The sequence below is a fragment of the Tyto alba genome, unplaced genomic scaffold (assembly GCF_018691265.1).
Source record: "Tyto alba isolate M040663 unplaced genomic scaffold, T.alba_DEE_v4.0 Super-Scaffold_6, whole genome shotgun sequence".
Lineage (NCBI taxonomy): Eukaryota > Metazoa > Chordata > Aves > Strigiformes > Tytonidae > Tyto > Tyto alba.
This window is the reverse complement of record NW_024881327.1, coordinates 36976306-36995900: the sequence shown is the minus strand read 5'-3', so window position 1 is coordinate 36995900 and position 19595 is coordinate 36976306. Positions and strand designations below refer to the sequence as shown.

General features: G+C 34.9%; 1 protein-coding gene across 4 annotated transcripts in view; it reads right to left on the bottom strand.

Moving 5' to 3' along the window:
* The window catches only part of KCNIP4 (potassium voltage-gated channel interacting protein 4), a 431748-nt gene that overhangs the window by 380038 nt on the left and 32115 nt on the right, over positions 1–19595 (bottom strand). Inside the window, exons 1-2 of one of the 4 annotated variants that reach the window (XM_032984391.2) lie at positions 8492–8559; positions 7559–7707 (exon numbers count right to left, since the gene is read on the bottom strand). The exons of 2 other annotated variants lie outside the window; for them this stretch is intronic. In XM_032984391.2, coding sequence (XP_032840282.1) covers positions 7559–7706 — 148 coding nt within the window. In that variant the 5' untranslated portion in view covers position 7707; positions 8492–8559. Of the gene's footprint in view, positions 1–7558; positions 7708–8071; positions 8171–8491; positions 8560–19595 lie in introns of those variants that run through there. One more of the 4 variants, XM_032984390.2, reaches the window with a different exon arrangement.

The window sequence follows — 19595 nt, the reverse complement described above, 5'->3', positions numbered from 1 at the left end:
AGTGCAGAGACTAAACAGAAGTATATATTAGTTTCATAAAGGATATATTTGAGTTTCTCAAAAGTGGTGACTCTCTACATTTAATATATTCCAAACATTTGATTGTTAGAACTTGATTTTTACGTAACGTATTTCTGATAAATTAGCAACTTTAAAAAAAAAAAAAAATTGGGACACTGACCTTTGATTAACAATGAAGAAAAATCTGGGGAAACAAAACTAGGTATCAGATTTTCAAATGGAGAGGTCAGAACTTCATAGTTTGCTTTCATGTTCAGGGCATATAGTTTCTATATTGTATTGCAATGGATAATTTTTAAATATCTGCATGATATTGAAGCAGTAACTCCAATTCTACTAGAGAAACAAGGAGAATTAGAGAAAAATCGTATTTCTGATATAACTAGCTGATTAAAAATATGTTAGTCAGCTATTCCTTTTATTCTTCAGCCAAATTCAAGACAATGCTAGGATTGTGACATCCTTGTAAAGGTTCCAGTCAGCTCAGTGGTTCCTCATGCTTTTTATATGAAAAGAAAACACACATTCACTACGATTAACCCAAAATTAAACAGTTAATAAAAAGAGTCTGTTCAAAGCTCTTAATTAGAAAGAGTTTAAAACTGTGCAGTCTCTTAGAAAGTTTATGCAAACTTCTTGGTGCTGACACTGGTCAGCAGGAAAAGGAAGAGAAGAGAAGCAGAGCAAAAAAAGCCTGAAAGTTCAACATGCTCTTCTGCAAATGTAGTTTTTAGGCAGCAATCTGCCATGAGTTAATGCTTCATCTTCCCGTATCATGTCCCTCCTAGTAACTGCAATACCAGGATTACAATGGTGGCAATTGCAGGAGACCATAAAAATCCATTCTCACATGAAGGAAACAAGCCTCCAAGAGAAAAGGAGAAATATACCTTTCAGTGTAATGTTTATATAGCCAGGAAAGCATAAACCAGAAACTCCATGAAGTGATACACTCACATTTTTCCAAGCTGTGTTTCTCAGGGGTTAACTGTGGAGCATATTTAATCCTTTGAATGTCAGACCCTGAGGAAATCTAATTCCCTTTAAACATCCTTCTTCTTACAAGTACATTCACTCTAAAGAGAACTGACTTCATAATCTACACTTCGCATGTTGCTATCTTTGTATTAAGAATCTTTAAAAACTCAGTTATGTTTAATACCTACTTTTATAGGCACTAATAACTGTTTCAAGGGTTCTGAAGAGGCATGTATGAATTCTCCCCAAACTGCAAACTAGTGGTTATTGCAAGATTTGTGTAACTTCATTTTTAAATTTAGAAATGTTTAAAATCCTTGTATGTACAGAATAAAGCAGCAAGGTCTTTTGTCATGACTGTGGCCTCTAAGTATTAATTTTAAAATTTTAAGAAGTATTTTAAGAAGTATTAAAAGCTTCAGAATATCATGGTTCATGTTTTTTTTTTTTTTTTTTCTAAGTGAAATATAGGAGAGTGATTATTAAATGTTCTTGAGCCAAAAATGATGCTACATAATTTTATACGTACTTACAAATGCTGATGTCAGAGCCTCACATTTTCATTAGCTACATGCATTGCTCAATTTAGCAAGTTTGTACACAGATACACAGTAAAAGCCCTTTTAAAAACATTAATCACTGTGAAATAATCATTCTGGAATGATTCTAAGTTGTGAGAATCAACATTTTTCCAATTCTCATTTTAATGACCTGAAATATAACAAACATTTCTGCATAAAACACTTTCCTGTTAATTTAACTATTACAGTTACCCTGAAGAGAGTATTAGAAGTCTTACTGAGATGAGATCACTCTGTGCTACAAATTTAGAAGAAAATTACATTCACCAGGGAGAGCCTCTAATTTTATTGCCATGATTTGTCTTTCAGAGTTAGCATTTGGCAAGAAGGGAACAATCTACAAGGTTCCCCTTTTTGTTGGGATTCAATACAAACTCCTTTGTCTGAGATTATAATGGGTGAATAGACTGTGGTGGAAAGCAAAATAAAAAATATTAAAAATAGATTATTTTCCCTTACCTTTTTATCCTTTTCTTTCAACCATATTTTATTAGCATTTTTTAAGCAATCTTTTCATACCTAGTAAGTATGTGCAACTACATCTCTATTCTAATATGGAGAATTATTTAGCTAAGAATGGAGTTCTATATTGGTTTCAGGAAAAAAATCTGAAATAAATAGAGAAGCTCATTACTTGCTACACTTTTGCAAATAAACAGAATATATCCACATTTTCCATCCAGTTCAGTGACTTGAAAAGAAACATATATATACTGTATGCAATATTTGTTCAGAAGGTGAAATGTTTATAACATAAAATGGAACATTTGCACGGTGAGCCAGAAGGTAGGAAGCAACACAAGACCTTGACTTACTAGAGCTGAGTAAGAAAACAGTGCTAATTCATTGTTCATTGTAATTAAATAAATACCTAAAGCAATACTGAGCAATATTCATTTTTGAGAAAAAAGCCATTAAAAGACACAAAGTGAATAAGGTTTTAATCCTGTAACTTTTCATAGGTTTAGTAGCTGGTTTACTCAACATTAACATGTACATCAAGAGCATAATCATCAAATTGTAAAACATTTTCATAAATATTTCAAATAGACAAAAAGGGCTAAGCATTACTCATTTTGAATTCCCAAGTAAATTTCTCTTCTTGTAGTTTTTACAAGATAAAGATTTCTGTATTGCCTAAAACCACGAAGGCTCAATTTTTAACTGGATTCCTATGTTTGTCTTCAGAGCATAAAATCTCAGATATGTTAACATCTTCAGTGGTTAATACATGTAGCAAAGCCTGCTTATTGAGCATTCAGGAAAAATTTCACAAGGTATGATCTAGTTATTTTCATACACAATAACCATCTGGAACGGAAAGGAGAAGGGGGCTGGCAAGGGACATAGACCTTGGTCTTTCTCTCTCTCTTTCTCCCACCTCTCCTTCCCTTTGTTCATCTCCCTCCACACCCCCACACCCCCAACCTCACGCTTTTCTTCTCTTAGAGGCTTTCAGACTCAAAATAGCAAAGTCATGTGAACTTATGTTCTATAGGCACATAGGAAAAATCTTTCCTAGTGCCCATATGAAGTTCTGTGAAGTCCTCTTAAGATGTAAATTTGTAAATTTAACAGAAACCCAACATTGTTCAAAGCATCTGTGAGAAAATGGGGAAAAAATCATAGGAAAACTACATGAAGTAGTTTGACAGGAATTGAAGTAAAAAATGACACATCTGACAAGCCATAAAAATTCAATTACTGGACAAGTTAAAATCTAAACAGTATATCAGCAATCCTCTAAGACAGGACTGTTAGTGAAGAGGACAAGGGAATGAACTCAGGAGGGTATGCTATTCCTGACACTGGATATCTATTATTTATTGTTGTTTTCTGTCATTTTTATCTACACCATTTATTTTGTCTTCCTGTAGGGAAGGGTGACTAGGACCAGGCAGATTTCAGTAGCTATCACTCTATGCACAAGCAAACACAAAGAAGATGCTTTTGCTTTAGTAATAAAGTCAGGAAACAACTCTTGTCTCCTAATTAGTAATCATGATAGTTTATAATTAAGGCAGTTGAGAGCTTTGATAGTGGATTACAAACCTTGTATGTAATCCTGCTGTCTACTTTTCAGGTTGTCCGCCCCATCACTTCACTGCTCAATAGAAAAGCGATATACTAACAGGCATACAAGAATTAATGCTGAAAGACATTGGAAGAATGCTTCAGTCCAAAGGACCCTGGTTCAATATCAATAAAGGTTCTTGTTAATTTTAAACGACTGGAAGGAACATTTCTTTTAATGATCTGAGATGTGACTGGATTTCAAAGTATTTGCACCGAAGAAGGCAAATTGACCACAGTGGACAAACTATTACCGTATTTACAAGAAGTCCATATTTAGAAAACAAGTACTGACAATGTCCAGCAGGAATTTTTTGAGTTATCCAAGGTCTGAGAGTATATGAAGTACCCTAGGTAGAACAGAACGTTTAACTAGTTCTCAAATAACTTGGGTTATTTTTTCCTTATATATTTTGTCAGTTGGGAAAAATTTGACAGGAAAAAATACACACATTGATTGACAGCTTGGAATTATTCCTAAATTATTAATATCTCAACTCATGAATACATAGTTTAAGGAAATGCAAACAATATAAGAAAGTTTATAAATAAACAGTTGATAATCTATAGTATTTTTAGCAGTATGTAATGCAAAGTCAGCAGTACAATTCCTCCAAATTTATCTTTGCGACAGACAACTAGTTGTCCTCTTGGTGTCTCTCATTTGTATTTTATAAAACCTGCAGCAGAATGTATATTTATGGCATGGAATGATCGGGAAGGACTCATAACTCCCCTAGGTTAACTGAGTAGTTGCCAGTTTAGTGTAGAGATAATTCAGGGCTGCTCATTTTTGGAAGTGAACCCCACCCAGTTTTTCAATACATGCTTTAAACTTGGGCCCAGATCTTATTGCACTATCGAGCTCTCACTGATGTATACCTATAGTCTGTTCCTCTAGCCTTAGTTACAAGATATCTGCTCTCTGAAACCAGTGTGTGAGGGAATTAGTCAAATTACTGAGCCTTGAGCACTGACTAAAATAGTGTCTTTAGTGTGGAACTGTTTCCCATCAACAACTATGTTATTCCGTTTACTTTTCATTGAAATACAATAAGTTTTGGGTTTTTGGTTTGGTTTGGTTTGTTTGTTTGTTTGTTTGTTTTTTATTTGTTCTCTTATCAATCACTACTGCAATCACTACTGCATTCAATTCATGCTGTTTAAATATTGCATAGAAAAGGGCTTAGTGTAATTATCTTTCCAGTTTTTATATTATAACATTCTTCTTATTCCCATGAGAGATGCTGAAGTGGAAAGAGCAGGAAGACATCCCCAGTGCCAGGACATTCTAAGATTTTATCATGCAACTGAAGATTATTCATTCTTAAAATAGAGTTAAATCATATGAACACTGCAGTAAATCAAATATTTATTTGCCTGCTCCAAATTCATAAATGGAAATTGTCTCTGAAAGTATAATTAATTCTATAAAGTTAAAACAACATGTTGACAATTCAGTTTCAAGATCATACAAATAAACTAAAATATGAAATACAAACTGTAGAGGAGAAATAACCTCTGTTTTAAAAGAAAGATCAAATATGCATTGCTTTACAGTATTTCCAGATACAAACTGCTATAATGTCAGTGAATTACCAAATAATTCAGTTTTTACAGTTTTCATTATTTTTTAAAAATAAGTACAAAAACATTTCAGTTGTTTTTTTAAGGACTAAACTGCAAGCGTCAACTGGCTAATGACTATACCACTTTTACTAATGTGAGGTAGCTTAAGACAACCAAGGCTGAATCTGATTTGTGTAAAGGAATACCTAAATGGGAATGAGCCACCACAATATCATTTGCAAGCCCACCTTCATCCCACCAACAGAAAACAGTAGGTATTGACCAAGTATCTCAGTAGCCAGGTGCTCTGTAGCTACCACAGCACTGTCATGGGTACTAAGAGGAAGGTTAAATTAAAGCAGACCTCTTCCTGTCTTAACTTATTCCAGAGAATGGCTTGGCATCTCCGTATGTATGAAATCTTTCCTAGCTGCAGCTCAGGAACTCAGCAGGATATGCCCTATACAACTTGTGTTATAGATGTCAGTCTGCTCTAGTATTGAACTCCAAGAAAACCTATTTGGCCAGTGAGGTCACCTTGGACAACAGAACAGTGCTGAAGAAAGTACCTCAGGACGTCAGCCTTTTTGATCCTGATAAATATTCAAAGGTTCTTGTAAAGGTACCCCTACAGGAATATGCTTTCTATCATCTGGAGATAGATAAAGAAAAAATAATAGCTTCATTTTGGGTTAACTGTGTGTCAGATACTGATTTTGCCTCTGTTGGTATAACCCAGAGTAACTTAATTGAGCCTGATTTTACAGTGATTCATATATTTGCTAATTCACTTTACCAATACAAAATAAATCATTAAGTCTATCATTACTTGTTAACTGTTTGAAGACCCTTTCCAGAGGTGCAAATTATTAGCCAGTTTAGAGGTACTGAATAATCAGACCTATTAACTTCAGTTTAAGTTGCTTTAGATTCACACACCATTTAAAGAGAGCTGATTCCTTAGGCCTATTGAGATTGCTGATAAGTAACTCAGTGAAAGAAAAGTTCTAAAATTCGTATGAACAAAAGGGTGTTTTGAAAGGGTTGCAGCAAATTAATTTTTGCTTCATTAGCTCTAATAACAATACAAAAAATTAAAGTGCAGAGAATTATAGGTTCTAACTGATACAGTAATCAGAAATCAAATGTATTAAATCACCATAATATGCATGGTGATTAAAGCAGCCATATGTTAGAAATATTACCCTAAAGCTTTAAAAATGAGTGGCCAAGAATAGCTAAATGATTTTGCTGAGACTAAAAGGCATATCAAACACTTGTTTACTTGGATAATATAGGGATAAGGAGAGTTTAAAACCAGAGGTACGTTGTATTTAACCAGCTCATTGTTTCTAAATGCTGAAACTAAGCTAGTAGAGCATACCCTCTGAAGTAACTGTTCAAATAAAATAACATCACTCAAGATATGGTGACTTAGCTCTTCATGACAAAACAATGTCATGTATTTTCTTCATTCTGTTTGACACAAATTCAATATACTGAGGATCTGTTTTTTTCTTGTCATAAACTGTGTGCAAGGGGATGAAAAATGCTGCCAAAACACAAAAGGGGTGTTTGGGGCAGTGTTTTTTGTTTTGTTTTTACATAATGTAAAGTACAAATATAATGGTAAAAAGATAAATCAGTGCTGAATAAAATCCTCAACTGTGTATATGCTCCTAAAGAAAATAACATGAAGCAGATTAACCATCACTTCAGGATGGTTGCCATTTAGTTTATTATTCATAAAAGAGTTAGACTTTGAATGGGTGATATATTTCACAGCCAACTACCACTTTAAAAAGAAGCATTTCTTTCAGTATTTATTAATAAATACAATGCATAGCATCATTACATATAAAAGTGACGGGATGTTACCTTTCTTCATTTCCTCAAAGACAAAGGGATTGACCATGTAATTTCTATGTAAATATACTCTGACAGTGATCAAAGGATGTTTTACTCATCAAAATGGATTTTTGGGCTGGGCCCTGATAAATTGATACATCTAATTGCTAGGATTTTATATTTATTCATTTATCCCCTGACTGAATGATATTTTTTTCTGCAGATCTTTTCTGCAGATCATGTATTTTGATATGCTGCAAAATGAATGCTCATGCAGTACAATTATTTATATCACATTATGATAAAGCACCTTCAATCAAAGCTGTACCATTTTTAATCTCTTTGCACAACAGGCTCAAGACAGCAGAGACTTTTTGTACCTGTAACTTGACTGATGCTAAATTCAGTAATACCACTGTATCAAAAATTCAGAAATCTTGGAAAGACAATAATTTCTCCTACACTAAAAATTTCAATAGGAAAGGTACCTTTAGAGCTCAAACTTTTCCAGGCAAAAATTCGCTTTATCAAGCAGCAATTTCTAAGCAATTTCTTGCAGTTTGCAGGCTTCTGATGATACTGTTGCAAATCTTCATTCTCTTCATGTGTTCTCTTCTCAGGGGCTAACACTTCCATCCTAAACAAAAACTTAACCTTCAGTTTTCCTAAAGGATATATAGACAACTTAAATCCATAGACTGGGGGTAGGGGAGATGGGGGGAGAAGTAAGGAGATGGACTGGGGATAAAGGGAAAAGCTTTAGGATCTCATCAGCCATTATTCTTAGCTCATACATCCTTAGTATTAATTAACTTAAATGGAATTATTGTATTCATATTATTTTGTTTTTAATTATTTATCTGGAACATTAATGTATTTGTAAAAAATACAGATGGGGAAAAAAATCAGATTTTATCTACTATTTTAAAAAACTTCAATTTTACTTAAATGATATAAATTATATAACATCTTTAGATTGTAAATAAATGTTTACCTCTTACCTTAGTCAGTTGTTTAAGTAAAGGAAATAATGTAATCCTCTATGCATGAACCTATTATCCTTCCTATCTTAGCTTGCCTTACATCAGTGTCATAGAGAGCTGCATTCCTCTAGCTGTTATTGAAAGACAGCTGCTCTACCCAGAAAAGATGAATAGTTGGGTTTCTGTGCTGCCTTAATGCCACTGTCACTCAAATGCAGAAAAGCAGCTGAGCACTTAAAGCCAGTTGTACACTTGGGGACCATTTCTCTATACTACCTTCTGATTCACACAGGCAGACCAGTACATTTCTAGATGACATTATTTTTCTTGATAGACTGCCACTTTGAAGAAGCCAGGGGCTACTAGCAGCAACCAACACCGACTAGGACCTAACCAAAGCCTTACTCAGGGGCCACAAATCCAAGAAAAAACACCTACCCAGTGCTCCAGACTTTTATGCTACTCCAAGGTCACGCAAGAGTCCTAAACAGCACTGGTGTTTGCTCTTCTGTGAGCTCCAGCCTGAGATGCCGAGGAGATGACTGCTGCTGAGGGCAGAACCAAGCTGCAAGCCGCGGCAGCCCTTTGACAACCAGCCATCGACTGCACCAGGGGAGCTACTCTAATTACAAACAATAACTGCGCCCAGCCAGGAGCAGGACACCAAAGTGGCCCCTATTTCACTCCCCTCCCTCTCCCTCACACTGCGCTCTCACCCAGAATCTGAATCTAACAACATTAAACACAATTTAAGTTCTAAAGACAAAGGGTAGGGAAAAGTCAAAGGAAAGAAAAAAAAAAAAATTGGCATCAGTCACAGTACACACCAGAGTTTGAGAAATGAAGCTGACTTTTCAATTGTAAACTCATTGCTTCCTAAAGAAAGAAAGCATGATGTAACACATGACATCACTGTGCGCATTTACGTCAGAAGATTCTATTGATTATGCAAAACAATCAAGGAATAAGATTCCAATTCCTGAAATTTAGTTTTTAAAAGATACTAGAACTCCAAGTTTTTTTTAAACAGTCAGCTTTCCTTCTAACTGAATTAATCTTAATGCCAATTATATAAATTTGCAAGTTTGTGAAATTTCCTGCGTACGTCTGAACTATGGCTTAACTATTTTGCTTTATACAAAATGTTACACACAAAACCACACATCTACCTATAACATCTGGAGACATCTCAGATCTATCAGCACAGGCCAGTATGGAGTTTTTTAAGCACACTAATTCCACCTCTGGAAACAGCCTATCAATCAACAGTGAATTCTGTTCAAAACAGCAGAAAACCATCGGTCTTAACAACCAATTTTTAGGCAGTCAAAGTAAAGGCGAGCACTTCCATTCAAATTTATATCTAGGGATAGATTTCAGGTCCATTGCTATTTAGAACTGAAAAAGGCTTGAATTTGCACTGTTGGAACAGTACTTGCTGGTATCAGGTCCTTTGAGTCTCACGGCATGACACAGCATTCCAGTCATGGCTGTATTCCTATCACAAGCCGCTACCAAAGTGAGCTGAATTTCAATCTGGTAACAGAGTTTCTGAAACTTCAGCAGAGAAACTTTTTCCAGTTTAAGCATATTTCACAGCTCTCTTATCTTACATCTTTCAAAGGTGCCATTCTGAGAATAAATATTGATTTTACATTGGCATTTTACTGTGCTAAGAAATACATTTTTACCATAAAAGATTCAGTCTTGATTTCCAGATGACTCCTAAAACAGAATTTTGAGTTGCAAGAGCAAAGCATGAATGTTAATTATTGCATAGAACTAATAGTTATTTTGAAAAGATAGCGGTCCCAACTATTTCTACATTCTATCTTCGAATGAAACTAACGTACTCTAGAAATCATTGTTCATCCCTCTGAAAACTGGAGGTTAGCTTCTGATCAGAGTCTGTGCAGGGCATCCACAAAAAGTCACCCATCTTCTCTGGTAGAATACATCTATATCACTCCTGTCCAGTGTGAAGAGAAAACCAATACTATGCCCAGAATCGCTGGGATATAGCATCATGCAGTATAGCTCCAAACAGCTAAAATTTGAAAGTGTTGCTGAAGTAATTTAAGTTCAAGTTTTCTTGATATAAACCTTCAGAGAAACTGCCTGTCCACATAAAGGTCAGCTATGAAATCCTTGATCCTCTAGCTCAAATGGTAGCTCCCATGACATATTCTGTCACACTCCTCACAGTGCCAGTTCAGAGCTGCCTTATGACAGAGATTCATTAATCCAAATGTAGTGTGAATGGGGAAGCAGACACAGGGGCTGAAACAAGCACCTGGGAAAATTATGCCATGATGTAAACAGGAATGCATACTGCCTAGGCTTGGCGCAATCGTTCACACGCAAAGGAAGTGGGTTGCTGGATATGCTCCCATATTAGCATTTTCAAGGTCTTTTTCAAGGTCTTCAGGAGGGACAAGAATACGGACAAGCTTTGCCAGAGATGGGATGTATGAAAGCCCATATTTGATAACACTACTCAAGAGGATATGGAAAGATAGAACCCTTGCTGAAATCTTTAGGATTTGCTTATGCACAGCTGAAAACTGTGTCTTATTTACCATGATGTGAAGAGCTTCACTTGTGATTTAACACTAGAAGGAAGTATTTTTTCTAAAAATGGTTCAGAAGAAGTCAGTGGGTTCAGATTACACTGTATCTGTTTTCTTACTTCAAACTTTAATCAACTCCATAGCAATTTTCTTCTATAGTATAAGTATACATGAATCAAATGTTCTTTGCAGCACTAATCATTATGCTAGAATTTTGTAGTGTTTAAAATAAACTTAAGCTGTAGAATAATAAAGTTCAAGGCACCATTGAATTTTTCCAAGCAAATGATACTATACCTCATATATCCATAATACTTAATTTATAAAAGGAATTAACATCACTATTCTGAAGCAATGAACTTGATTTACCTCCTCCTCCTTCTCTGCGAATCGCGTGCTCTGACTTTGAGAAAATGAAATGGATTGGTAGTGAATTCCACATTTAGAATCCAAATGACTTTTAAAAATTCATTACATGCAATACTGGAGGAAAACTAGTCATGTTGTAAGTAACATGAGAAAAGTATTATCTGTGGAAAGGATTTCAATCCGGGTTGCACAGGATCCTTCCTTTCCCTAAATACATTAAATCATTGAAAAATTTAGGCAACATGAAAAAGGGAGCCAAAGAGCACTCTGGGAGTACATTAACTGTGGGTGATCAGTGGAAGGCTGAACTCTTCAGCATGTTCAAATGAGCAGTTAATTTCTGAAATTAATGCACATTGTTCAGGAAGCACCTAAATGCAACTGGTACAAAGAAGTTACTGAGCCTGAGCAACCTCAGGATCTGGGGAGGAGGAGATCTTCCAATTGGGACTGAGTAGGGAAACAGGTAAGAAAGAAAATAGAACTATCTACTAGTGGGAGTATCAAGAACAAGACAAATGCGGAGAAATGATCTGCAAAAACCCTGGAATGCTTTTGATCTGAGCCCTTACATGTTACTGCAGAAGTAACTGGGAATCTGCACTCATCTTGGCCACTCATCAAGCCAGGAAAGGCAAACCTTTTTACTGCAGCAGTAACAGTGCACAGAGATGGGCACTGCCTAAAGAAAGCGGGTTTTCATTATTTCATGTTATCAGATTCCATCTGTAATCTGTTACATCCAAAAGTAAAGCTGGGTTTTTTCCTATTGATGGTTAAATAACTGGTTTTATGAGTGATCTAAATCATGTCAGTTAAAAACTCCACAAAGTCACAAGCTGATGAATCATGTAAGTGCTATGTGATGCCACACAGCTACAGACATTTTGAGCAATATTTATTGGAGCTACAAAGGAATGTCTTTTAACTGGGTCTACATGAACATGGCTGCAATAACAGCTTGTATGCAAGTTTTTTCTTAATATTGCTTATCAGACTTGATCTTTGTGAATATGGAACTGAACTTTGTGTGGACTTATTGAAAACTATACAATTCTTCACTTGATAATGAAAATAGCAGTTGGAAAGACCAGAGTCATCATTATAGAGTGAGAAATGGCTCAGGAATATTCCAGATGAAACAGCAGAAACTGACATGGCATCTATATAGGGTTTTGAGGGAACCTTTACAGAACTGATTAATTGCATTAGTTAATTCCTCTAACAAAACTATTTCAAGAACCTTCACTGATGACTACATGGTCTCATAAGGGTCTTGAAGAAAGAAATTATTTAATGTCAAAGATGAAGCTAGGTTAAATCAGTGACATCTGCTGAAAACGTTAGGCCACTAGAGACTGCAGCTATAAATTAAGAAATGAATACTGAAAAATAGGGCAAGCTTACAGAATCTAGTCCTGGATGATTGTGTGGGTGACTGCTGACATATTAAGGAATACTAAAATGAGATGACTGAGAGAGAAAGCAGGGTTTAGTTTGGTTTGGTTTGGTTGTTCCCAGCAGAAGCAACTTTTAATAGTATATTATGATACCAAATTTTGGCAGATGAAGGAAACAATTTGTGAGTGGAAAGGTAAATTTCATTCTCTTTCTGTAAAATGAAAGATGGAACAGAAAAAAGATTTGAAATAAAAATATTTCAGCTACTTATTTATCCCTATTGTATAGTACTCTCTAAGGTTTTGCTATCGCATTAACTTGAGGTCCATTAGCATCTTTTTATCTTTTTCAACATGTTTGTTTGTCTATTTATAGGTGAAAAATGGCAACTGGATGGCAATTGGATAAGTACCAGGAATCAAAAGCTTCTTTTTCTCTTTTTCCAAGAGAAAACAAACAGGCAAATCTTAATTTAACTTGAATATAGTGAAGAGCTGAGTAGTATCAGTCACTCTGGAAAATCTGTGGGAAGCATCTGAAAATATCCCACACATATAGGGAGAACTGCTATCTCTGTTTTTTCTCACCTCCAAAAGGTCATCCTCCTTGATGTATAAAACATCTATAGGTCTTGCCTGATCATGCAAAATAAGAAAATAAAGAATAAGAAAATAAGAAAATAGATAAGAATAGAATAAGAATATGAATAGAATAAGAAAATAAGAAAATAAATAGGAATAGTAGGGCAGCACTGCCCTGGAAATCTTTTGGTTTATTTAGCTCTGGACCCTTTGGTGGGATAGCGCAGGTTACTAATTAATTTCAGGTTGTATTCAGTTTGCCTGGATTAGAAGGAGAAATCTGTGTTCATACACGTTATGTCACAGTGCTTTGGGCAGTGCAGGTGACAGAAACACATTCTGACACCTTCAACAACTATTTGACTGCAGCAGGAACAATGAGCAACACAAGCAAGAGCAAGTATTTGCGGGTGGGAATTTCAGAGAGCTCCTTCACTATGCCAGAGGAATTTCACATCATAATGAGCTCTCTTGGGGTTATAGATATATTGGGATGTGTTCTCACTGGGTGATTCAGTAGCTGAACTAAACTGAGAGAAAGGGTTTACCTCCTATCAGATTATAGTGATAAAACAGATGACAGTGACTCTGATACGAGCAGAAAGGATTTTAATGTTAATCCACTGTTAATGATAATTAAAACATTCCTGCTTGTGCTTAGCATTTGTCTGAGGTGCATATATATTCTACCCCAACTGGTTAAAGTGACAGGGCTTTTTAGATGTTCAGTGGTAATAAATATTTCTCAGAAAAGAGAAATATAGTCTGCTTACTGGTGAAAAAATAGAGTTTTATGGCTGCCAAGAAGCTTTCTTGTCAATACATCAAAGGCTTAATTCGTACAGGATTTATCACAGGTACAGAGTAACCTTTCATTTTCCAAAACCATGGGAGAATATTGGACTAATGAGAAGGGGAAAAAAGGAATATGCAAGTCCTATGAACTTTTAAGGGTTTTTTTCATAGGTAACTTTACATTAGCAAATTTGAACAATCACATGTCATTGCCATGAAAGGCACATCAATGATCCTTAGAAAATACTTTTTGAAAAACTATTCAGTAGTATCAGATAGCTGAGAAGACTACACTGGTTGAGTATTCCAAAATTGAAGAGGTACATCCTCTGCCACTGAGGCACGCTGGCAGAGGGAGGTCAGAGGGTTGGCTTGAACAAGGCAAACATACCAAGACTATATTAAACTGATCCATTTAATTTGTGAGAATGGTATGTTCTGATACTACAAAAGGGTAGCAAGATACCTGGAAGTGTCATCAATGCCACAGCTCATGAAGAATTTACAAGTGCATTGGACTGTTTAACTTCCTAAACAAAGAACTTTTATCTCATAGTCACAGGATGAATATACCAAAGTCTTACATGTTCCCATATAAATAGGTACTGTTTTGTACATTTGTATATCATGATGATTTTACAAGAAAAAGACCTATTTAAAAATACACAGAATTCAGATGAGAATAAAGGATCATGAGACTAATTATGGTAGCTTTGTATACAAATTATGGTATGTCCTTTTGCATAATTTGTTAGAAATATTGATAGATCAAGTTGATACTTCAGTATTGATAGAATGTGAGACCGGTCCTAAACAGTGTGCAAAATCATGTTATCTGTTTGTATCAAAAATAGTATCATGAGCATATAACATTGGGGAGGATGAATAAAAAATAGAGGAAACAAATATAAGTAGATTATTTTATTAAATTCTGTAAACTTAGGGACATGCCAGCAAATTCTAAAAACAAAGTCCAGCTAGAATTTGCTGTTGGAAATTATCTGCTCTTCATTCAAGTCATTATTTTTACAGGTTTTTACAAGTAACCTTACTTATCAGTAACAGTATTAATTACATTCTGTATTTTATAGTAAACAAAGTTGTAAACAATGTTCTGTAAAATGAAAGTGCATGTGTTTTGCTTCAAAACAGTAAGAGATATTAATTTTTAAACTGGTCTTGAGTTTATTATATGGATTGGATACAATCCCTCCCTGCCACTGACTTTGACTTCTCTTATGGGCCCTACACCTAATGTGCTCAAAAGCATTAACATGAATAGCCGAAGACTCCCAGCTAACACATAACTATTAGAGCTCTATTTCCAATGATGATCACTATTTTGGAAAGCACTACATTTTGCTTTTGCTCAGGCTCCTATTTAGGCAAATATTTGTAAAAATACCTCTAGAAGCTATCTGGAAATTCCTTTTTTTTTTTTTTTTTTTTTTTTTTTTTTTTTTCTGGATCTTTATCAATTACATGTAACTTATAACTAAAGAACTATAAAACAAATTGTCCATCCTTATTTTGTGGTATGGAGTTTCCAAAATCCAACAAGAATAAATTTGGCTAGGACATGTAAACAGTATTTTTTTTCTCCATACTTACAGATCACTCAGTACAGGACAAAGTATGTTCAGTTCTCATATATTCATTTAACTCATTTTTTATAATGCCACAGAATTAAGAATATATCCAGTAAACCTCAGTTACAGTGACTTATGGGCATCTAAGTAATCAGATGCATATTAAAATAGCTTGCAAAGCTTTCACAGACAAATTAAATACAAGAGAAACAAGTTACCTTTTCAGCACAATTGAAGGTTCCTTTCCTATCCAACGGATGTTATATCTTCCAGCCACCCTTTAGCAGTAGTGAATAACACTTAGTGGTAGCATAGCACTGGTAACAAGAAAGGGCAGAAACCTCCAGGTCCTGTCCAAAGAAACCTGCTTATCAGAGAGTGTGCTGCAGAGGGGGCAGCATTAACAAATGAAGCTAATTGAACAATTATAAAACATTTTCACAACCCCTTTTTTTGCATGTTTGTTTTTATAAACAATTTATTACTACAATCTGAAATTATAATTTCTAAGGTATGGTCTCCTTCATCCAAGATATTTTCAGATATGAGCAGCTCAGAATAAGAAAATGCTATAATAAATAATCTACAAAATGAGTTCCTAACTGCTACAAAGCAATCATCACTGCTGTCTTTTACTCACTGAAGAACAGGAACAAAATCTGAATTATTTCAGGTGCTATAATGTTGTGTTGGTAAATACAGTCATTTAAATGGTTAAAAAATAAATAATTAAAAAAAAAAAAAAAGCCAGAAATGAAAAGAGATTGCAGATGAGCAATTAATTGAACGCCTGAAATCAGAAGCTTCTAAAAATTGATTTGATCATGAGAAGTGTTTTACTCATAATATGATCACTGAAGAAGGAGCTTGAGGAATGTTACTGCACAACATGCTTGGGAAAGAAAGCAAAACAGGTTTCATATTTCATTTCAGTTTCAGATGAAATTGATTATGAACCAGTGGACAAGAAATTTTATGATTTCATATTTCAGTAGAACATAACTCATACATTTCTTCAAAAAGATATAGAAGTCCTTTTTACTAGGGATATACGCATTGCTTGGAGACAGTACACATGAATCAGTATGAACAAATTTGTCACTTGGAACCCTGATGAAGTATCAGCTGAACTCTTAAATGATCTTCCAAATTTTGTAGAAAAAAATACAGATTGGATACAAACTTGCATTTTTAGGCTGCCACATATTGTTGCTCTAGATAAAATCATGTTGAAAATTATCGTCTCATTAAACTTCATGCCTATTGCCTTATGTTCAGCAAAATAATGGTAAACATCTCAAGGACAATGGAATGGGAGATAAAAACAATAAAGATGTTTTCAGACAGACTTTAAAGATGTGTGTTTATTTGGATACACATGCAAAGTGAACAAAGTTATGAAGTAGATGAAATAAAAGTAGTAGATATTTCTGAATTTTAATACAGGATTTCATATGCTGTCATAAAATTTTACTCTTAGGAAACTGCATTCAAATACTTTATGTTTTCCTAGATATAAACAGCCTCAAAGATTGAACAGAGGTTAAGAGAATATAAATTCAGAATATAATCAACTGCACTATATTGCAGTCACATAAGCATTGAGGCTTGATTCTGTGATATGCTGAGCACTTCCAGCTCTTACTGTGGGTAACAGAAGGATATGGTGTTCAGCATTTTGCAAGATCAGGCTCAGGTGATTATCATACACTGACAAATTATAATTTGAATCTATTTTAGCTTTATGCATGTACAATTTCTTCATTAATTGTCCTGAAGCAAGACTAAAAACTATAGCCACTGGAAATTCACATTGTGGTAAGCTGAAGGGAACTCAGGAGGCAGAAACAATGCTGGAAAGCAAAAAAAAGTAATTTATTATTTAAAAATGTAATAGGAGGAGCCTTTTTGTTCAGCTTTGGAGTGACTGCATTTTACATACGGTGTTTAATCACATTACTATTTAGTAAATCCAATTAATAAGTGACATTTTTTTTTGCTGCCTCATGCAAATGAATTTACCAGAACTATTGGATCTGTTAACAGCTAGAAAGTTGAAATTGTCTTTTCAGAGACATGTAGCATTCTTACATAGTAGCTTTATTTCTAGGGCTGTCCAGCAGCACTTAGTCTTTAGTAAATTAGACAACATGCACATCAGTCAAAAATAGTTGCATGTGCCATGGATATTAAGAAAAGGGTTCAAGTTGTTTATAAATATCCAGAGGCCAAGCTGATCAATACTTAAAATTTAGGTTCAAGCTGAATCAGCATCTAGGAGGCTGAATGCCCCTACCACTAAGCACTTGGGCCACCCATACAATTTAAAATGCTTAGTTTACAAAGATTTAGTGTTTGTTGTGAAAGTGCCTGACAGCAATGGGAATAGAAATCTTCCGTTTTGTCACAGAACAGGGAAAGGACAAGCACTGTGTAAAAGCAATGCCTTTAGTCTTCCACTGGAGCAGCTACATCTAATGATAATGGTTCTTTCCTTATTCTAAATTCTTGGCCTAACAGAAGAGACTAGTAGGGCAGTTATTTAGCAAAACTAATAGCTGTGGTGTCTTTTGTGACTGCAATTTCTCAGAGAAAATAAACAGAAAACACACAAAATAGGTTACCAAACAATTAACAACTACAGGTTTACCATTAAAAGAGATAGCTTTCCTCAGTAATTGGCACACAGAATATCAGCAGCTAAAGAAAAACTCTTTAATAGCCATGTTATAGCTATTGATTTTCTATAATAGCCTAATGATCCTTATGCAGTACTAAAAGTGTGGATAAAAGAGTGCCATAGGAGTTAGGAGCTCTCACCCATTTATGAATCCCTACCTCACATTTAAACACACATAAGAATAATTATTTTGAAACAGAAGTACAAAAACACTGTCTTATACACTTACATGCATGTACACTTACGCACTTGTATAAGTGCACTTAAACACTTGCGTAAGACTGTTCTTATACTTCTGTCTACCTAAAATTCCATCTAGAGCAATAGTATAACCAAAGTGTACAGCATAGACTATCTACAACACATTCCAGAATTCCCTGAACTGGAATACCTGGGAGCCTCTTCTTCCTCCAAATAATCTTTAAATATTAAAACATAAATTTTCATTACAGAAACAACTTTATCAGCATGGGCCTTAATCTAGTCATATATTTACAGGAAATCATGTCAGGGAAAAGCTGATTGTAGTATTACTTGCAGGGAAAAAAGCTTTTTAAAGTGGTTTACCAGGCCAGCACTATTTAAAGATGAAAGTTTGCAACTTGTGGATATTCAGAGTGTGGTTTTATGTTTGATGATGTACTGTCAACATATGTTAAATGACTGTTCAAGCAGAGCAGTGACAGGGCATTTACAGTGTTACTGTGAAATCCTCAAAAGCAACAGTGATACAGAGTACTCAGAAACTTACAGAAACAGATTCCATCAAGAGCATGCCTTATTCCAACACTTTACAATGACAGAAAACACTCTGCAAGCTTATAACTATTCCACTGTTACCTTCCAGAAAAATCAAAGTTGTCACTTCCAAGTGAACTAGTAAGCTCTCAGATATCTCCATGTTGTGCTGTTACTGCACAATAGCAGTGTAGGAAAAAACCAGAAAAGCTGTAATTTTGTAGTCTCACACTTTTGCAGTCCATCAGATTTTACATTATTCAGAAGTTGTACTTGAGAGACAAATAAAAGTCTCGTCTTTATCCATATTTATTAAATGAGAGAAAACGCAGTTATTTCTCATTGTTAATGAACAAGAATAATAATTTCTTATTTTCCCCTTCAGGCATATATACACATAAAGGATAATTTTCTTTCAAAAAGTGAGACTGCAGTTAGACTGTACTAATAAAGCTTGGAAAGCTAGGTAAAATTTTATGTATTTCTATAGTACTTATGAAGACAGCATAGCTGGAGACTGTTCATCTTTCATGATTTATAATAAACTTTAGATTCAGCAACTGCATATTTTGAGAGCTGAACAGCAAACAACTAGTTTGTTATGAAGCCAAGGAGCCTGAAAAAATACCAGCAAATTATAGCTGTTACCTGTCTTTGATGTGGGTATTTTTTTGTTCCTTTTCTATCAAGTGCTACAAAGATGTCTGACATAGCACCTTAGCTACACGCTCTGTTGTCACTAGTGTGATCATCTCCATCAGATTTCATGTCTGTATTTCACCTATGCCTCTGTTCATAAAGTCTTACTGTTTCACAGTT